This window comes from Urocitellus parryii, chromosome 15 (genome assembly GCF_045843805.1).
Source record: "Urocitellus parryii isolate mUroPar1 chromosome 15, mUroPar1.hap1, whole genome shotgun sequence".
NCBI lineage: Eukaryota > Metazoa > Chordata > Mammalia > Rodentia > Sciuridae > Urocitellus > Urocitellus parryii.
Genome location: NC_135545.1, coordinates 41,058,557 through 41,075,640, shown reverse-complemented (window position 1 = coordinate 41,075,640; position 17,084 = coordinate 41,058,557). Strand labels below are relative to the sequence as shown.

At 54.4% G+C, this 17,084-nt stretch overlaps 1 protein-coding gene across 1 annotated transcript in view; it reads right to left on the bottom strand.

The window, feature by feature from the left end:
• The window catches only part of Bean1 (brain expressed associated with NEDD4 1), a 41,713-nt gene extending 25,553 nt beyond the window's left edge, over window positions 1-16,160 (bottom strand). The window contains exons 1-2 of the mRNA XM_026392639.2: window positions 16,088-16,160; window positions 6,461-6,567 (exon numbers count right to left, since the gene is read on the bottom strand). Of these exons, the coding sequence (XP_026248424.1) occupies window positions 6,461-6,485 (25 nt within the window). The 5' untranslated portion in view covers window positions 6,486-6,567; window positions 16,088-16,160. The remainder of the gene's footprint in view (window positions 1-6,460; window positions 6,568-16,087) is intronic.
• Between the last annotated feature and the right edge of the window lie 924 nt (window positions 16,161-17,084).

The window sequence follows — 17,084 nt, the reverse complement described above, 5'->3', positions numbered from 1 at the left end:
GACCGCAGTCATGATGAAGTCGCACAGAGAACCAAGCGAGAGACCCTGGCTCAGGCTTTGCGGTACCCATGGCTGCTCTTCCCCGGGGGCTGCAATGCTCCCACCAGGTGCTGTGCATTAGGCCCACAGTCTCTGAGCCCCCTCTTCCTGCTGCAAGACACTTTATACAGAAAACCTCAAAAAAACCAGGCTACCTCTAGTTCACATCTGGGGAAACCAAGTGCAGGGAGGTCAGGCAATGGGTAAAGATGGACGGGGTTCAAACTCAAGTCTGCATGCTCCAGAGCCCATGCTGTCACAGTCTGCCTGGCTGTTTATAAAAAAAACAAAAACAAAAAAAAAAAAACAAAAAAAACAAAAACAATGCACAGATAATCAGTGTCCTCAGGCTCCCATTCCAGACAGACCTGCCAGGACCACAACTCCACCAATGGTCAGCTTGCCTTCCACTCTCCTTGACCTTCTCTGCTCCAATCTGCCCCTGCATTGTGACCAGCAGGGACTGCCGAGGGGCTCTGCCTCCAGTCACAAGGTCTTCTGTGACAGGCTGCCCCACCTGCATCCTCAAAGTCCCTCCACAAGCCACGGAGACTGATATTCGCTGACCTGCAGGCAGGACTCACTTTTGTCCTGGAAGGAGAGGCGGAAGGTTCTAGGACTCAAAGGGAAGGGAGGGACCGGCTGGAGGGCAATCTAAACCCAGAGAGTTCAGGAAGCCCTTCCTCAGGAATGGTGGACAGAGGGGGAAAGCGGCCAGCAGGGACCAGGGCTGCTTCCAGGGGACAGTGAAATGCCAGACTTTGCCAGCTGGGAGTCGTCTGCCAGAGCTGGGGGCGACCACACCATTGTCATACTTTATCAGGCACTTGGGGGGGGGGGCAGAATGGCTCTCGCCAGGAAGGCTAATATGACATGATTGTGCAATTAAAACTAAATACCCGTCAGACGTTGAGCCCTCGTTACAGTCGGACTTTGTGCTAGACCAGAGAACACTAAGGAGGACTGTCCATCAGGGCACGTGGGTGGAGGCGCAGGCTGGACTCTACTCTTGTGCTTTTTGCCTTAGCTAAATTCAAGCCCTAGACAAGCTTGCTCAGAGTGTAGCCCTGGCCCTGCCACTTACTAGATTTGTCAAATTTCTTTGTCTTCCCAAGCCTCAGTTTCCTCATGAGAGGAATGGGCACGCTGACCCTTCACTTGTACAGCTTCTTTGAGGAAGCAAGGAGGTCACAAGACCTGTAAGCCCGTCTCCCGCAAGAGCTCACAGCCACCCCCCCACCCCCCCCGAGGTAGGTACTCTTATCAACTTCCATTTTACAGATGAGAAAATTGAGACTCTCTGTTCCCTTGCCGACTTCAAAGTTGGCCCTCAGCAGGGGATGCACAAGGGTTTCATTGCACGGGCTGATGACCTTTGGGTAGTGCCTGCATGTGTTTAGAGAGAATCTGAAGTTGCTCCCAGGCTCAGTAGGAAATAATGCAGCAATTGATTAGTGATGTCTGTCCTGGGTGCAGCAGTGGTGAATTTTGGAGTCCCATCACTTTTCCTCCTGGCCCTCAATTCCTTCCTTTTATTGACAGCTGAGTCTCTGCAGAGGTAACTGTTACCATGAGCAGAGCAGAAAACAGTAGCATCTGGTCTGCTATAGTTTGGATCCTGAATGTCCCCCAAAGGCCCTTCTATGGAAGGCTTGGTCTCCATCCCAGGACACTCTTGGGAGATGGTGGAACCTTTAAGAGACAGGGCCTAGTGGGAGGAAGTTAGCTCACAGAGGATGTGCCCTTGAAAAGGATACTGAGATTCCAGTTGCCTCCTCTATCCTTTCCTGGTTTCCATGAGGAGGACAGGCCTCCCTTGCCACATATTCTCTGCCATATGTTCTGCCTCACCATACACCCAAAGCAAAGGGGTCAAGTGACTGTGGACTGAAACCTCTGAAACCATGTAACAAACTAAACCTTTCCTCCTGGTAAGTTGATTACGTCAGGTATTTTGTCACAGTGACGGAAAGCGAACACATGGTCCAAAGCCCCAAGTTCATCTCCAGAGTTCCCACTCCTTTATACTTTCCCCTCTCAGTCACTAAAGACCTATGTAATACTAAGGCATGCAGAGAGAAGCTAGCCCAAAGGACAAGACTTTCAAGTTTCTTGGGCATCTTTTCAGAGCCTGACACCAGTCTAGAATCTCCTTGTGACACACCAAATGTGAGCATCAAACCACATTACTGTATCCACTTTACAGATAAGCAAATTGAGGTTTCTAGAAGTGAAATAGATTGCCCCAGATTGCACAGTGAGTAAGGGTTAGTGCCAGGCTGCGCCAGATCCGGGCATTGTCCACTCTATCGGCAATAACTGAGGGAGACCCAAGGTGCCCAGGGGCCCAGCCAGGCAACTCCTACCAGCCTGTGGGAGGCCACCATGAGCTCGGCAGAGTCAAGCCTGTTTGACTGCTCCACGGGCCATGGGATGCCACCTTCCCCTTCTTCAATTTGCTGGGCTCCAGGCCCAGTCTCCCCTGGAGTCCCAAAGTCCCTCCTTCCCTAGATCTGTCCCCGGAGACCAGCAGGAGGCATGCTGCCCCACCTCATGGGGAGTCCCACAGAGCTGCCATCTGCTGGGTGACGAAGAGGCTGTGAAGCACTTGTTCTTGGAGCCTGGGTCCCCAGGGGTCCTGGGCTGCCCTACCCAGTGGGGCCAGATGGAGAAGGTTCCCCAACCTCCAGTCTCCTGAGGAGCGAGGCTGATGCTTCTCTTCACTCAGGGCTCAAGACAGGTCTCTGAAGCTTGGAAAGTGGCTCAGAAAGCTGGAACTTGATGGCAGGGGACCCGACTGCCCTCTCACAGCCACGGCCCCAAAGCCTGGGGGCTTCCCTGCCCAGGGCTCCCTGCCTCCCCCTGTCTGGTCCTTGTCTCCTTTCTCTGCCTCAGTCTTCTCATCCTCCCAGTGTTGGGACAAGGAGGGCTGTTGTTCCCCTCTCTCAGAGGGCCAAGGGGAACTGAAAGCCTGGAGGAGAGGTGGAAAGGGGCTGGTGTGCAGGCCCAGCCTGGATTGCCTGCTGCCTGCCCAACCCCCCAGGCCAACGGTGATCCCACCTCCCCAGTGCCTGCAGGATCAGCACCTGCAGGATCAGTGCCGTAGGTGGGATGGCACTCCTCATCCTGCCACCCTCCCCCATGCACCTGCCAGGGAACTTTTGGTCTTATTTTTTTTCTTCTGGGGACTTGTCCGGTTGCCCTTCTAAACATTGCAGGGATTAGGGGTGGAGGAACCAAACAGGAACAAACCAGCTCCTACCCTAAGTTTTCCAGACCTGGCAAGATCAGTGAGTGAGCTAGGAGGGTTACGCAGTTCTCTGTTTCCAAATGCACAGAGCAACCCTGGAGGTGTTAAAAAGAAGGAATGGGGACTGGGGTTGTGGCTCAGTGGTAGCGTGCTTGCCTAGCAAGCATGAGGCACTGGGTTCGATTCTCAGCACCACATACAAATAAATAAAATAAAGGTCCATCAACAACTAAAAAATATTAAAAATAAAAAAAAGAAGGAATGTGTGGCCCTGTCAGGGTCCCTCCTGGGACCTCTGGGTTTCTTCCTGAGCGTTTCTGAGCCTGGTGTTTTTAGGGGTGGGGGACACTTGTGGTCCTGTGTCCCTTCCAGGACCCATGTGAAGACCTTGCTCAGTTGTTCAATCGACATTTGCTGAGCCCCCGCTACCTGCCAGGCACTGAGCACAGCGCTACGGTTGAGCCAGGGAACACAGCAGGCATGGTCTCTGTTTTCTGGAAGCTTCTCTTCTACGGGCAGCATGCACAAGCTAGCAAGCACCCAGGCTGGTTAATAAGTGAGAATTTCTAGATGGATCTGAAGAGGGGGCGAAAGCGGGGATGACGTCAGATAATGATCTGTTGACCCCAAGAGGAGCTTAGAGGGTCCCCTTGAGGAGCTGGCACTAGTGGGTGTCTGCACAGGAGGGAGACTGAGGGTCACCCAGATTTCTGGCCTTTGAGGGCCTGGGTGGGTGGTGATGCCCAGATCCAAACAGCAAAATCAAGCAAAGCTGGCTTCAAGGGGAAGACCAGGGGTTCCACTGGGGACAGGCTGGATCTGAGGGGACAGTGGGGACTGACCAGGGGAGATAGGCAGGAGAAGGCAGAGGAAGACATTGAGGTGGGACAGAACTTGGAAAGTGACCAGTCCACTGACTGCAGCTGGAAGCAGAGTGAGGTCTTCAAGCAGAAGGAGGAGGGCAGGGGCTGGGTGGGAGCCGTGGGGCCCAGCACCCTGGGGGAGCGGCAGGAAGAATCCCCCTCCCCCACTGCCAAAGGAGACCACAGACGGTGGCCAGATGATCAGAACAGCTGGAAGAAACCGGAAGGCCCCCCAGACAGGGAACCCAAGGAAAGCCAAGCAGCCAACAGGGTCGGGTGCAACCGAGACCAGAAACCACGGGTCAGACTTGGCAAAGCCGAGGTTGGTGGGGGAAGGCCCCGGGTGTGGACTCCAAGCGGAAGCAGATTGGGGGTGCTGAGAAGGATGGGGGAGGAGGGGCTTCTTAGATGAGTTTGGAGAAAAGGGAAGGAATAGGACTGGACATTGTGAGATGAGGAAGCTCCCCGGAGCCCCATGGCAGACCCGGCTCCTGGAACCCAGAGGGTTGGGGGACTCCTCCATCTCAGAGATGAGCCCGAATAGCCTGGGGGTAGATTCAGGAGCTACAGCTCCCCACCTGCAGCAACTCATCTAGATGTTTGGTTATACATTTATTCATCCAACACACAAATATTGAGTGCCTACTGCATGCCAGGTCATTAGACCTGCCAGAGTGGGGGCTGAGAGAGGAGAGATTCAGAGATATGCAGGTACCACTTCTGAATGGCCCAGAGTAGTGGTGACCACACCCTGGAGTCCTGAGGAGGCGAATGGGCAGAGGTGTCCTGCATGGGTGGCTTCTATTATATAGATGGACCAGGCTCCCCAGGGCCTGGGATCAACCCCAGAAGGTCCTGGAAAGCCCTCCACACTCGGCGTCCTCAGCCTTCTCTATGCCTGGCCGCTGTCTCACCAGCAGGAAGAGGCGAGACGCTGCAGGGCAGGTGTCTCTGGTCTCCTCGGTGCTGCTGAACAGCAGCTTTGTCACCTGGCCTGGGATTTGGGCTTTCATTTCCTGATTGTGCCACAGCAGTAGTGATAACAACGGACTGAGCCTGTACTGCCCCCCAGAAATCATCTCAGCAGCTCTTGACCCGCAACCTCCTTGGGTACCCACAGTGGCCAGCGGCCAGGCTGAGCTCCCCCACCAGCAGGACACACTCTGGACCATGAACAGCCGGCTGACTCCTCCTGCACACGAGGTGAGGGTCCCACTGAGATGGGATCTGCAGCTTCCCCTGCCTCCGGGTGCAGCAGGCCCCTGATGTTCCGAGATTTAACAACTGGACTTAGACTGGAAGAGATGCTGCCACCCCACGACTCAGGACAGGTGACAAGTGTTAGAAATCTAAACAGACGTTAGCAAGGGGGCAAGGTGTCTACCAGACACCTTGGACCAGGAGTGGGGACATGACAGCTGAGGCTGGGGTGGGGTTCCCTGATTTCACCCAGACTCACAGTCCTGACTTATCCAGGAGAAGAGATGGGGCCATTATGAATGTCCCCCCAAATTATAAGGGAGCACAGGGGACATAATGGGAGAAAGCAGGTGACTGCCATGGGAGGAGCAGGTGGCACGAGTCTTTAAAGCAGAGCTGGTGGGGACTAGGGCAGGGCTGTGCTGCTTTCTCAGACCCCTGGAGTCACCTGGCTGAGTTTGTCACCTGGACTTGTGGGCACCAGGAAGCCATGAGAAGATGATTCCCCACCCTGTCTCCCTTAGGGACCCCTTTATTATATACATATATATAATATTATATATAAACGTATCTGACTTCAGTATGGAGAGGCTCCCTGGTGGGGCCTGGGATAGAGTTCTTTAGGACAGTCTGTCCCGGGGAGTGTGATCTGTGGGATCCCAATCCTACAGAACAGTCTTGTGGCACTGAAGTTTGGGGAGCGCAGGGGGCTGTTTCCCGCGGGAGTCTCACAACACATTAAAGGCTCTGAAAAGTCCTGCAGCAACAGAACGTCCTTAGCGTGTCTCCCGTAAGACTTCCTGCACATATTTGGTGTGTGTGTGTGTGTGTGTGTGTGTGTGTGTGAGATCCCATGAACATGCCTCCAATCCACATTTGGGGATGGGCTGACCCAGAAGAATGGGATTTCCAGTTTTGAAGGAGGATCCAGCAGAAGTCAGGGGTCTTCGGCTCCCCTCCCCCGACCCGTCTGCCACACTAGCCCCTGCTCAGACCCCTGCAGTTCTTTGGCCAAACGTCCCAGGGCCATTCTCTGTGACCCCAACTCCGAGCTCTGCCGTCTCTGGGCCCCCAGTGGGGGTGGCGGAGGATGCCGGGGAGGACTTACAGGGGCAGGGGCGTTTGAAGGACATGGAATCCTTGGAGCAGAACAGCGGAGCCAGCCTGCCCACGGGCACAGCGCTGACTTCTGGCAGGGAAGGCCCCTCCACTCACCTGCGGAGACACAAACAGGCAGGTGATAGGGACGGCCACAGGGTGCACACCGCCCCTGCCGGCCAGGCGCTCAAGTGCCCTGAGCTGCCCGCCTCTGGGGGAGAGGAGGGTGACCTTGGGGACAGGTGCTCAGTCTGGGACCCCTGAGCTACAAAGCGTAGGGTGCAGTGGGCAGGTGTGGGGGAGGGGATATTTCTCTGGGACGGATCCTGGAGAGGGAGTTGGAGATGCTGTGGGGTTCCTGTCTCACAGACACAGGGGGTCCCACCGCTCTGGACACCTTCAGTGTGCCACGGTAGCACAAGTGGCTTATAACCGTGGGGGCAGAAGATCCCACAAAGACCAGCCTCATGTCCTCATTTCATAGCGGGAAAGAGACCTGTAGAGGGTGAGGGGCGACTGCAAGGTCACAGAGGGTTTTGGAAGGGTGTTCCCTGAGACTCCTGCCAAACCATGTTATTATCCCTGCCCCCACAACTTTAAGAGGAGGATGCTTTTTTTCCCCTCTTCATTTTATAAAAAAAGGAAGTTGAGGCTCAGAGAGACCATGTAATTTGCCCAAGATCACACAGCCTCCAACCACATGCCAAGACTAGAGTCCAGATTTCTTTGATTCCAAAGGCCAGGGTCAGTCAGACTCCCTTGCAAACTCCTTTAGAAGGTGCCTAATATATTAAAAACTACTGATTCAGAAAGAAAGGCCTCTGGAAGGTAAAGGCCTTTTCCCTGCCCCTCCCCCCGTATGGACTCAGTGTGATGCCCAGACGCGTGGGACAGCCAGGCAGTGCCACGTCCCTGTAAACCCTATTTGCAATAGAGGAAACATTTTCCAGTATTGAGTGCCTACTGCACTCCATTCCAAAAATAACCCATCCTCCCAGGCTGCTAAAAATCCCAACGGGTTCACTCTCTTGGTGGGTGCCCAAGAGACACGAGGGACCAGGAGGAGACAGGGTTCTGGTCTCTTAGGCTTTCCTCGTTTCCTGGGGCTCTCACTTGGCTCGCAGAAACCAAACTGCACCTTTGGGATGCTGGGCCCAGCGGGTTCCCGAAAGGGAGACAGCTGTCCCCTCCAGGTCTCCCGAGGCCACCACCTTCCCTGAATTTGGGGATGACATCATGGCACACAGTGCTTTTCTGCAAGAAGCAGGTCCAGAATTTCCCACCCTGTCTCCCTTAGGGACCCCTTTATTATATACATGTTTCCCTCCAAGGGGTCCCATGTTTTGATGGAGCCCATGAACCCAGCATTGCTGAATGGGTTTTTCTATTTAATAAAGGAACTGGGGAGCTCTCTTTGGGGAATCTTTCTCAGAAGTCAGATCCAACGCGGCCACTACTTGGCAGCGTGGCTTTGGGCAAAACGCTTCACCTCCCTGAGCTTCGCATCCTTATAGGTAGAGCAGGAACAACTGCTGGTGACTCGCTTCTGGAGGTGGGTGTGGAAAGCCCTGATGTTCTTACTGCTCTTGGGGGGGGCTGGGGGGCTGGGAGGCAGCCGACCTGGGAACCCCACGCTCCAGGAGGCTCCGTGCAGCCTCTCCTGACTCTAATCAGGTTCCCTAGTGGGAACCATGGGCTGGCCTGACACCCCCCACCCCCTGCCCTCAGTCTCCATAGAAACCCAGGGGCGTCTGACCTGGGGAAGGGAGGGTAGGAGGGGATCTCCCCAGGCCTGCTAGGGATGACTGATCGGGGGGACTGTGATTTAAGGTTCAAGAAGAATCTTGGGGCCTGTGAGCCTCACTTTCTAAAAATACACGCAGACTCCTGTGTCTGCATTCACGATTGTGGGTGTGCTTGTGTGAACTGTGGCTGCGTGTGCACGTGTGTGTGTGTGTGTGTCCAGGGAGGGAGACGTAAGTGGGCTGACAGTTCGTCTCCCCTGCTGCTTGCAGAGTTTTCTCTCTTAAAGGCGGAGTGGGTCACTCCCTTGCTAAAAACCCTCCATCATTTGCCAGAGCCTTCAGGAAAATATCCTGAACTTTTTATCAGAACCCTGGGTGCTCCCTACCTCTCTAGTGAACTGGTATAGTATAGGTGCTTAATAAATGCAGGCTGAATGTGTTTCTTCCAGAGCTGCTCATGGTGGCACTTGGTGCTATGCGTATAATTTTCCTTGGTCAGTTTGGGTATTTGGAAGACAACTGGGCATTTGGAGGACAATCTCTGTATTCTTAAGAGGCTCGAGAGACTGGCGAGGGGCCAGCTGGTTTGCCACTATTCAAGTAGACATCCTCTTTTGAGGAGGCTTCCCGGGCAGCTGGGCCTTCAAGTGTGGCTCACATGAACCAAACACTTACACGTGCCAGGTAATGTCATCAATGTCATTGCAACCCACCCTCTGGGGGAGGGGGAATATCACGTCCATTTCACAGATGAGAAAACCGAGGCTTAGGGTAGTAACCTGCACAAGGTCACAGTAAAGAGTTGGAGGAAGAGCTGGGTGGGGAGAAACTCTGTCACCCCCAGTGCCACTTACTTAATACCAGGGACACCCCACAGAGATCTGTTGCCTCTGGCGCTCTGGCTGGCCCGCTTCCTGGACACAATAGGCTTCTCGTATTTTCAGGCCCTTCCCTGTCCCCAGCACATCATCCCTTCCCTCCACCTGGCACACTCCTACAGAGCGGTCGACACCCAGATCGAGAGCTCTCTCCCTGAGGTCCTCCTTGTCTGCTGGAGACAGAACAGTCATACAGAACTGGCTGTGCTTCCGCAGCACCTGGACATCTTTCCAGGCCAACTCGAGTCCTAAATGATTCTAGACAAGCAGCTCCTCAGGGACACGGAGGGGTCAGGGTCACCTCTGAGGCTGGGCATTGAGGGGACTTTGACAAGCACTTGGAATTGCTGGAATAAGACAACCCTGGCCCCATGCTAAGGCGTGGCGTGTGTGGAGACTGCCTTCCAGCGGTGCTCAGCCCCTGTAAAGAGCTGAGATTCTCCCCAGACACCTTGCCACCCCTGGTGACAGCAATGCCCCCAACAGTCAGGGCCACCATTCCTTGAACCATCGCGTGGCACAGTCCACACCTCACACACTGCCTCTGCTTGCAGTTTCCCTGCACCCCGCTGGCTCGTGTCACTGATGAGCCCAGAGGACAGGTCTGGCACAGACAGGCTGAGGCTGAAGTTGCTGGGGGTGTGGAGGAGTGGGGTCCCCCCCAGCTGCCGGGACAGAGCATGGGCCCCCACACGAGGTCACTTCTCCCCTGTCAGCCTCTCTCTGGCACAGGCTCAGGCTCGTTCCTGCCGCTGGTGACTCATCTCAGACTGGATTGTCTGGCTGGGAACATGGGGGTGGGCGGGAGGCACTCCAGGCTTTGAAGTGGCTGAATGGTGTGTGGCAAGTCCACGTCCTTTGAGCTCTCCTTCACGTCCCCACTCCTGGAATACTTCTACTCTAGGCCCTGTGGGGACACTCCGACTTGGGCAGGGGAATGTGTGGTTAAGGGAACAGACCCTGGGTCTGCAGAGGGCCTCATGCCAGGGGCCATAGAGGACCAGCAAGGGCTGAGGGAGCGGCTGGCCTGGTGAACAAGGCTGAGGGATGTCCTCCCTGTGGACACAGCATGTCCGACTGCTGTCACATGCCGTCAGCTCACTGGAACTTCAAAACAAATCCCCATTTCATAGAGGACAACGCTGAGATGCAGAAGAATAAAGGGGCCAGGTGGGGTGGTGGTGAACTCTGCCCCGCAGGGGCTCCTGGGGGATTTTACGCAGGTAGCATCAGGATGGGCTTTCACCCCTCCAGGAAAGCCTCCCTGTGTGCCTGGGGGGGGGGTGGCACCAGGTGTGGGCAGCAGGCGGCAGGGAAGCCTGGTGGGCTGGGCAGTGATAATAGGAGGGGGAGGGCCGAGGTTGCTGGATCCAATGTCCTTAAAGGTCCCTGGGTACCAGGTTTGGGGTGCTGGGGATAGAGTAGTGGGCTAAACTTTGGTGGTCCCTGTCCTCACAGAGTCTTCCTGCTACAAGTGGAGACACCATGACAGGTGGAGCTCATTAGACGGCAGCAGGGGAAGGAAGTGCCGTCGGAGATGCACTTAGATATAGTAGCCCTAGAGGCTGGGGGGGTGGGCGACAAGTCAGCAGAAATCAGAGGAAGTCAGCCATCTGGGTGGATACCTGGGACAGAGATTCCAGGTGGAGTGCCAAGGCCCTGTGCAGGCGAGTGCTGGGTGGGCTGGAGGGACAGATGGACTCCAGGGAGAGGGGGAGACGGGGAGGAGGTGAGGGTGATTCTGTGACTGTGGATGGTGGAGATGGCAGAGATGGAGACCGAAGGTCTAGATGGCCCACACCACCACTGCATCCCTGGCACCTCGCTTGGCACACAGGAAGTGCTCAGTGACTCTTTGCTGAGGGAATGAATGAATGATGTGATCTCACAGGAGTTCCATGGGTCTGTGGGTGGGCATGTGATTGTCCAGGGCCAGTAGAAAGTCAGAAGTTCCAGGGACTTTGACCAGACACACTAATTTTGAAAGAACTGCATTCACTGCACCCGGGCAGGGGCTAACTCCTGGGGCTACAGGCCAGGGCCCCGAGCAGTGGGATCCTTTCTCCTGTCCTAGGAAGCTCTTTACGTTCTTTTCTAATATTAGAAGAGCATTCCCTGGCAAGTGTGGGTGAATCCTGCAATGTGTGTCCTGTGACTGAACGCAGGAGGGAGTGAATTCAGGAGGAGGGTACAAAAAGAGGGTACAAAAAGGATGCCCTGAAGTTTGTCAACAGGTAACTTGGTCCTGATGTTAGAAAAGGGATCCAGGTGTGTGAGAGTCTCTGCAGCAAGGAGACCTTCTGTTTCCATGCACCATCTGGCCACAAATGTGCACCACTGGATGGCTGAGAAGTTACTGGGTCTCCATGTTGCTTTCATTTAGCTTGAGTAGCCAGGAGAGTGCAGGGTGGGCTTGCGGGGCAGATGGATTCCAGGGAGAGTGGGAGAAGGGGAAGAGGTGAGAGCGATTCTGTGACTGGTGGATGGTGGAGATGGTAGAGATGGAGACTGCAGGTCTAAATGGCCCACACCATCACTGCATCCCTGCCACCCAATTTCCTACCATCACTGTGGCCCAAACCGAAGGCTTGGTTGCCTATCTATACCCATCAACCTGCCCGACTGCAAGCTGGAAGTAGGTCCTGTCATCAAGGGTTTAGAGAAATCTGATTCAGGGCTCAGACACACCCAAAGAGACACACATAAGAGTTCATAGCATTGAAATATGAGAGGGAACCCCCCAATGTGTGCCCACCAATAAGAGAGGGCAGACGGAGCAAATGATGGCACCCATTTATAATGGAATATTATATAGCCATGAGATCATGTTTTTCAAGATTTTTAATAACATAAAGACTTTCAGTATAATTCTAAAAGGAAAAAAAAAAGCCCAGGATATTTAAAAAACAGATTATAGAACTGTGCACACAGCATGATCCTTACTTTGTGAAAGAAAAATCCCTAGAGAATATATTCATACATTGCAAAAGATTAGAAAGGAAATAGAATATACTATCCACAGTTACTGTGCTCTCTGTGTGGTGGTGAGATTAAGGAGGATTTTTATGTTCTTTATATTTTTATAATATTCCCAGTTTTCTATAGTGAACACGTATTACTTTTATAGTCTAAAAGATCATTAAAATGAAGATTTGGGATAAAATCTTTTGTGCTAACAAAGTAAAAGGTAATGAAGTGATTAAGTCAGTGTTAGTTAACTCACTGAAAAATTTAAATGCCTTGGAACTTATCATTTGTTACTGAAGAGATTTTTAAAGTGAACTTGACTTCAAATTTAATGATAAGCAGTTTTGTTAAAATATTAGAAAAAAACAGTCTGCATCATTTTTAAACTTAAGCGACCCCCAGTCCTTGAACAAGTCATATTTGCCAAAGATTTGAGAGAATGGTTTCTTCCATAAACTGTAATGTTTTGTTTCCAATAGATCTATATGCTTGGCAAAAATAATAACAATAACAGACTTTGTGTTTATAAGATACTTTATAATTTGCAAAGCACATCAAATGCTAACTATCATTCATTCTAGGCTCTGGGGACATCATAGTGAACAAGATGATCATAGGTCCCTGCTTATGTGTTATTAGCAAAACAAGACAACAAATATATGAGTAGATCTATACATATTAGGGATGTTGAGGGCTATGCAGAGAAGAGGTAGAATAAATGGAGATTGTTCTTTAATTTGATCAAATCAATTTGATTGTTGTTTGAATAAAAAAAAATGATGTCTCTACAAATTCTATAGCCCCGTGGACAAGGAATATATTCTTCTTCAGTTTCCAGACATAAAACTGCTGACGATCTCCACGAAGGCATCATCTCAGTAACTAATTACATGTCCTCAAAGTTACGTGTGTTAATTTTCAATTTTAAGAACTCGTATAAAATTATGATGAGTCACAGTGAAGCGTGAGTATTCTGCATTTAGCTAGAGCTAGATGGCCCTTAACCTTTCCAACCTCAGGGTTCTCTCTGACAGAATGGGGACAGCTAGAGGACCCCGGGATTCCTGTGGACTCCCTTCCCTACCCCCACCGCATCAAAGAACTGTTGTCAGAATTCAATGAGTAAATGTTTATGTTTAGGAAACAGTGTGTGCCCGATGAGTGTTCACAATGGAGACGGGGCAGGGCCACTGGCAGAGGGCCAATGGACATTTTGACAAGCTTCCAATGCATTATTTCTTCAGTCCTCACAGTTATCCTGGGAGACTGTGTAAGACTTAGCCTCCATTTCGATGGCACTGAGGCTCTGAAAAGTTAAGTCACCATCCAGAATCACAAGCTGTAAACCCGGACAGTCCAGCTCCAAATAGCTGGGCTCTGGGCCACAACTCTGCCTTGTGATCACTGGCTGAGGGGCTCCTGAAGCCCTCCTGGCCTCAGTTTCTCCTTTAGGGGGCTGAGCAGACTTTTTGCTGTCCGCCCCTCACTCTGTGCTCAGGGTACTTCCACGGTAAGAGCTTCAGGTAACAGTCCTCTAAGGGTGTCCTGCGAACTATTCCAGACAGACGATCACACCCCTAGCCCTTATCATGTTCCCTATCAGCTGTGTTCCAAATACTGTGTGCACCAGGAGACACAAACCTAATTAGCTTCTAATTAACTCCTTTGGGAAGATGGGGAGTGAGGATTATGGAAGATGCAGAGATGTGGCACCCTAATGGGGAAGGGGGTGGGCCACAGAGGAAGAACAGGAGAGAGGAGTCTGTGCAGAAGGAGTGCTGAGAAGGCAGCCATTCTGTGGGTCTCACCAGGTCCCTTCCTGGCAGCAAGTGAGCATGTTTCCTAACCTGAAATCACTCTCCACCCCTGTTCTGGGCAGCCAGGCCATAGGTGGCCAGGGACCAATATGGGTGTCCACACACTGGACTTCTACTTTCTTTACATCAATGCTCCTGATAACCTACACCCTCCATGTCACCCCAAGGACCCTAGAATCTTCCTTAAGCCCTGGACATCTGTCTACTCTACTTTGGGTCAGAGGTACCAGTTGCAAGACTGGGGCAGATCCCTTCCTGGGGACCATCCTACTCTGAATCTTAACCTCTCCTTCAGTCCCTGGGTCCATTTCTTTCCTCATCATTTCTGGGAGCCTCAGGACCTAGTCAACTGGAGGAAGACATCATAGTCAAAAAGAGTAAAGGCCAGCACCCCTCAGCTCTCCTGGGTGGGTCTCCCTACCTGGGGGGCTCCTCTCCCTGTTACTTCCTGCTGTCTGACTGAGTCATCATCAATGGCAAATCCAAAAGCCATCTGACAGCCAGACCGCTATCCAGGGAAAGCAATCTCCCCTGTGCCCCTAATTCTGGAGTGGAGGGAGGTGTGTAAATTCCCTTATACAGAATATGAGCAATATGTGGGGCCCCTCTGCCTGGAACAGCAGACATCAGCCTAAGACAAAGAGGGAAAAGTACCTCTAATGGTCAGGTGAGCCTTTTCCAACCTGGAGGGGGATGGTAGGCAGGAAGGGGAGAGCTGGTCTGGGCAGAGAGCCCTAAGGGAGTGCCTGAGAAAGTGTGAGTCTAAGGAAAAAGTTTTGCTTTGCAATAACATGCTAACAGACCTTAGGGGATTCAAAATCGGAGAGGTGGGGGTTAAAGTGCTCATCATTTCAGGGATATTCACTTTGTCTCAGCATCTACTGGTGCTGGGCATCTCATAAAATGATACCTGTAGCCAAATGCAATTGGGTGTTAGCTGTGTGGCATACACCCCTGGGAATTATCTTATTTAATCCTCCCAATTCACTGTCCCCCAATTTCAGGTGGGGAAACTGAGGCTCAGAGAGGTTAAGTGTCTTGCTTAAGGTCATACAGCTAGTAAGTCACCTAGACCTCCCTCTGGTTCCAAAGCCTTTAAATACCTTGCTCATAATAGAATCCTGCCTACTTTTCAGAGGAGGAAATTGAGGCACAGGGTGGTGAATTCACTGGTTCCAGTTGGGATGTTTGAGGAGAGAGTCCAGAGGGGTATTCTCTTGGCAGGTGCCCTGGGACTACATGGATCAAGACCAGGACTCTGCTATTCAGGCCAAGCCCTTGGAGCCATTGCTTCTCGCACCTGTCACTTGGGACCTCCTCTTCCCCTTCTGGACCTGGCCACCTATGTTGGCGTCTTAGAAGACCAGGAGGGCAGCCTGGGTCCTCACTGCGCAGCCAGCCACCAGACCACAGAGCCCCAAGGAGAGAAAGAAGGCCGCGCGACTCAGCCGGGGGTGGGGTGGGCACTACAAGGTTTTGGAAGGCGACAGGAGAGGTGGCTGTGCCGCTCAGCACCACGCGGCCAGCGGATCTGCCTCCTGGGTCTCAGACTCCGGTCCCTCTTGCGGCGCACAGTAAAGTCTACCCTAAAAGGGGAGAAGGTGCAGCGGAGGAAGCTCCCTCTCCCACCATCGGTGCTGAGATAGGCCAGAGCAGCTGGCACCGAAGCAGCGGCATGGCTCGGGTGACTCGCCCGTCGGAGGGTCCAACTTCCCGGCTCAAGGGAGTGGGAGAAGGGTTCAAGCTCAAACTCCAGGAAACCCTACTTCCTTTCCTACTCCCGCCAAGAGTGTGCCCTAGTTTTCCTTCTTAGGTGGGTTGCTCATGGATCCCCCAAACCTAGGACTTGGGGTCCGAGAGACCGCCTTAGGTCCCCCCACACTATCTCCCCCGGGGAGATGTTGGTCCCGGGCTTCGGTCAGGTAGGGAAACCTCGCCTTCCCCGCCGCCCGAGGGCGTGCTCAGGGGCAGCCTCCGCGCCAGTCTCCGGTCGGCCAGTCTGGGGGCGCGGGAGCCGGGGCGGGGGTCCGCAGGAGTCCCGGGATCCCGCTCCGTTCCGAGCGCGCTGCGGTTCCGCTCCGGACCGCGCATCCACCCGCCTGGCGAGCAGAGGCTCCGCGCGGTGCGCCCCCGGGTGTGTGCGTTCGCCGGTGCCGCGGCGGAGCGCGGGGGAAGCGGGCCGGGACCCCTCCCCGCCCCCCAGCGCCGCCCCCGGCCCCACGCCCCTTACTCGGCTTGGCTGCTGCGCTGCGCTCGGTGCGCCGCAGTGCTGGCTCCAGCTTCGGCTCCAGCTCGGGTTCCCGCTCTGGCTCCGGCTCCCGCTCCGGCTCCCACTCGGATGCCGCCGCTCTCGGGCTCGGGCTCGGGCTCGGGCTCCGGCTCCGGCGTCGCGGGGGGCGCGCCGCTCCTCCTCGGCCCGCTCGGTGCTCAGGGGCGGGGCGGGCCAGGCGGCGCGGGGTCGGGCCGAGCAGAGCTGACCCGCCGCCCGCGATCCCGGCCCAGGAGGCGGCGGCGGCCGCCCAGGACCCGGTCCCGGCCCTGCCCTGCCGCAGCCCCGCCCGGCCGCCCGTCGTCCCCGCGCCGCCGCCCACGCCACCGTCACCCGCTCGAGTCCCCCTCGGCGGTGGCGCGGCTCGCGGGCCTCAGCACCGCTGCGCCGCGGCCCGGGTCATTCCTGAGATGGGGGACGCGGGGGAGGGGGGAGGGCCGAGCCGCGCCCCTCTGCGCACAGCCAGCCCGACACCCACACAGCGGCAGGCGGGGCAGGGCGGCTGGGAGGCCTGGAGATGCAGGGAGGCCGGCGCGCCAGCCAGACGTGAGAAGGGAAGAACAGACCTAGAGACGGGGACAGAGGACAGATATACAGACACGTGCAGGAAAGTGTGGACCGGCCATACCCCAGTGAAGAACGTAGCCAGGCACAGGCTGGGCACTTGGGCAGGGAAACCCTGTCACAGGCGAAGAGCAAAGGGCAGAATGGAGGGGTGAGGGGGCAGGAGGGACACAGCATGGCCTGTCCATTGGGAGGGGCCCTAGGAAGGAATCCTGTTCCCAGATGCCTGCAGGGGAGTTCTGGGATGCCAGGGCGTCACCTAGGCCAGGCCGAGGCCTCCACTCAGAGTGATGAGCTGGCCTATTTCCTGTGCAGCCCACCCACTCTATGCCCTCTGCCCTGGAAGGTCAGCCCTGGCAGATGCAAGCCTGTCCCCCGAGCCTCCAGCAACTGT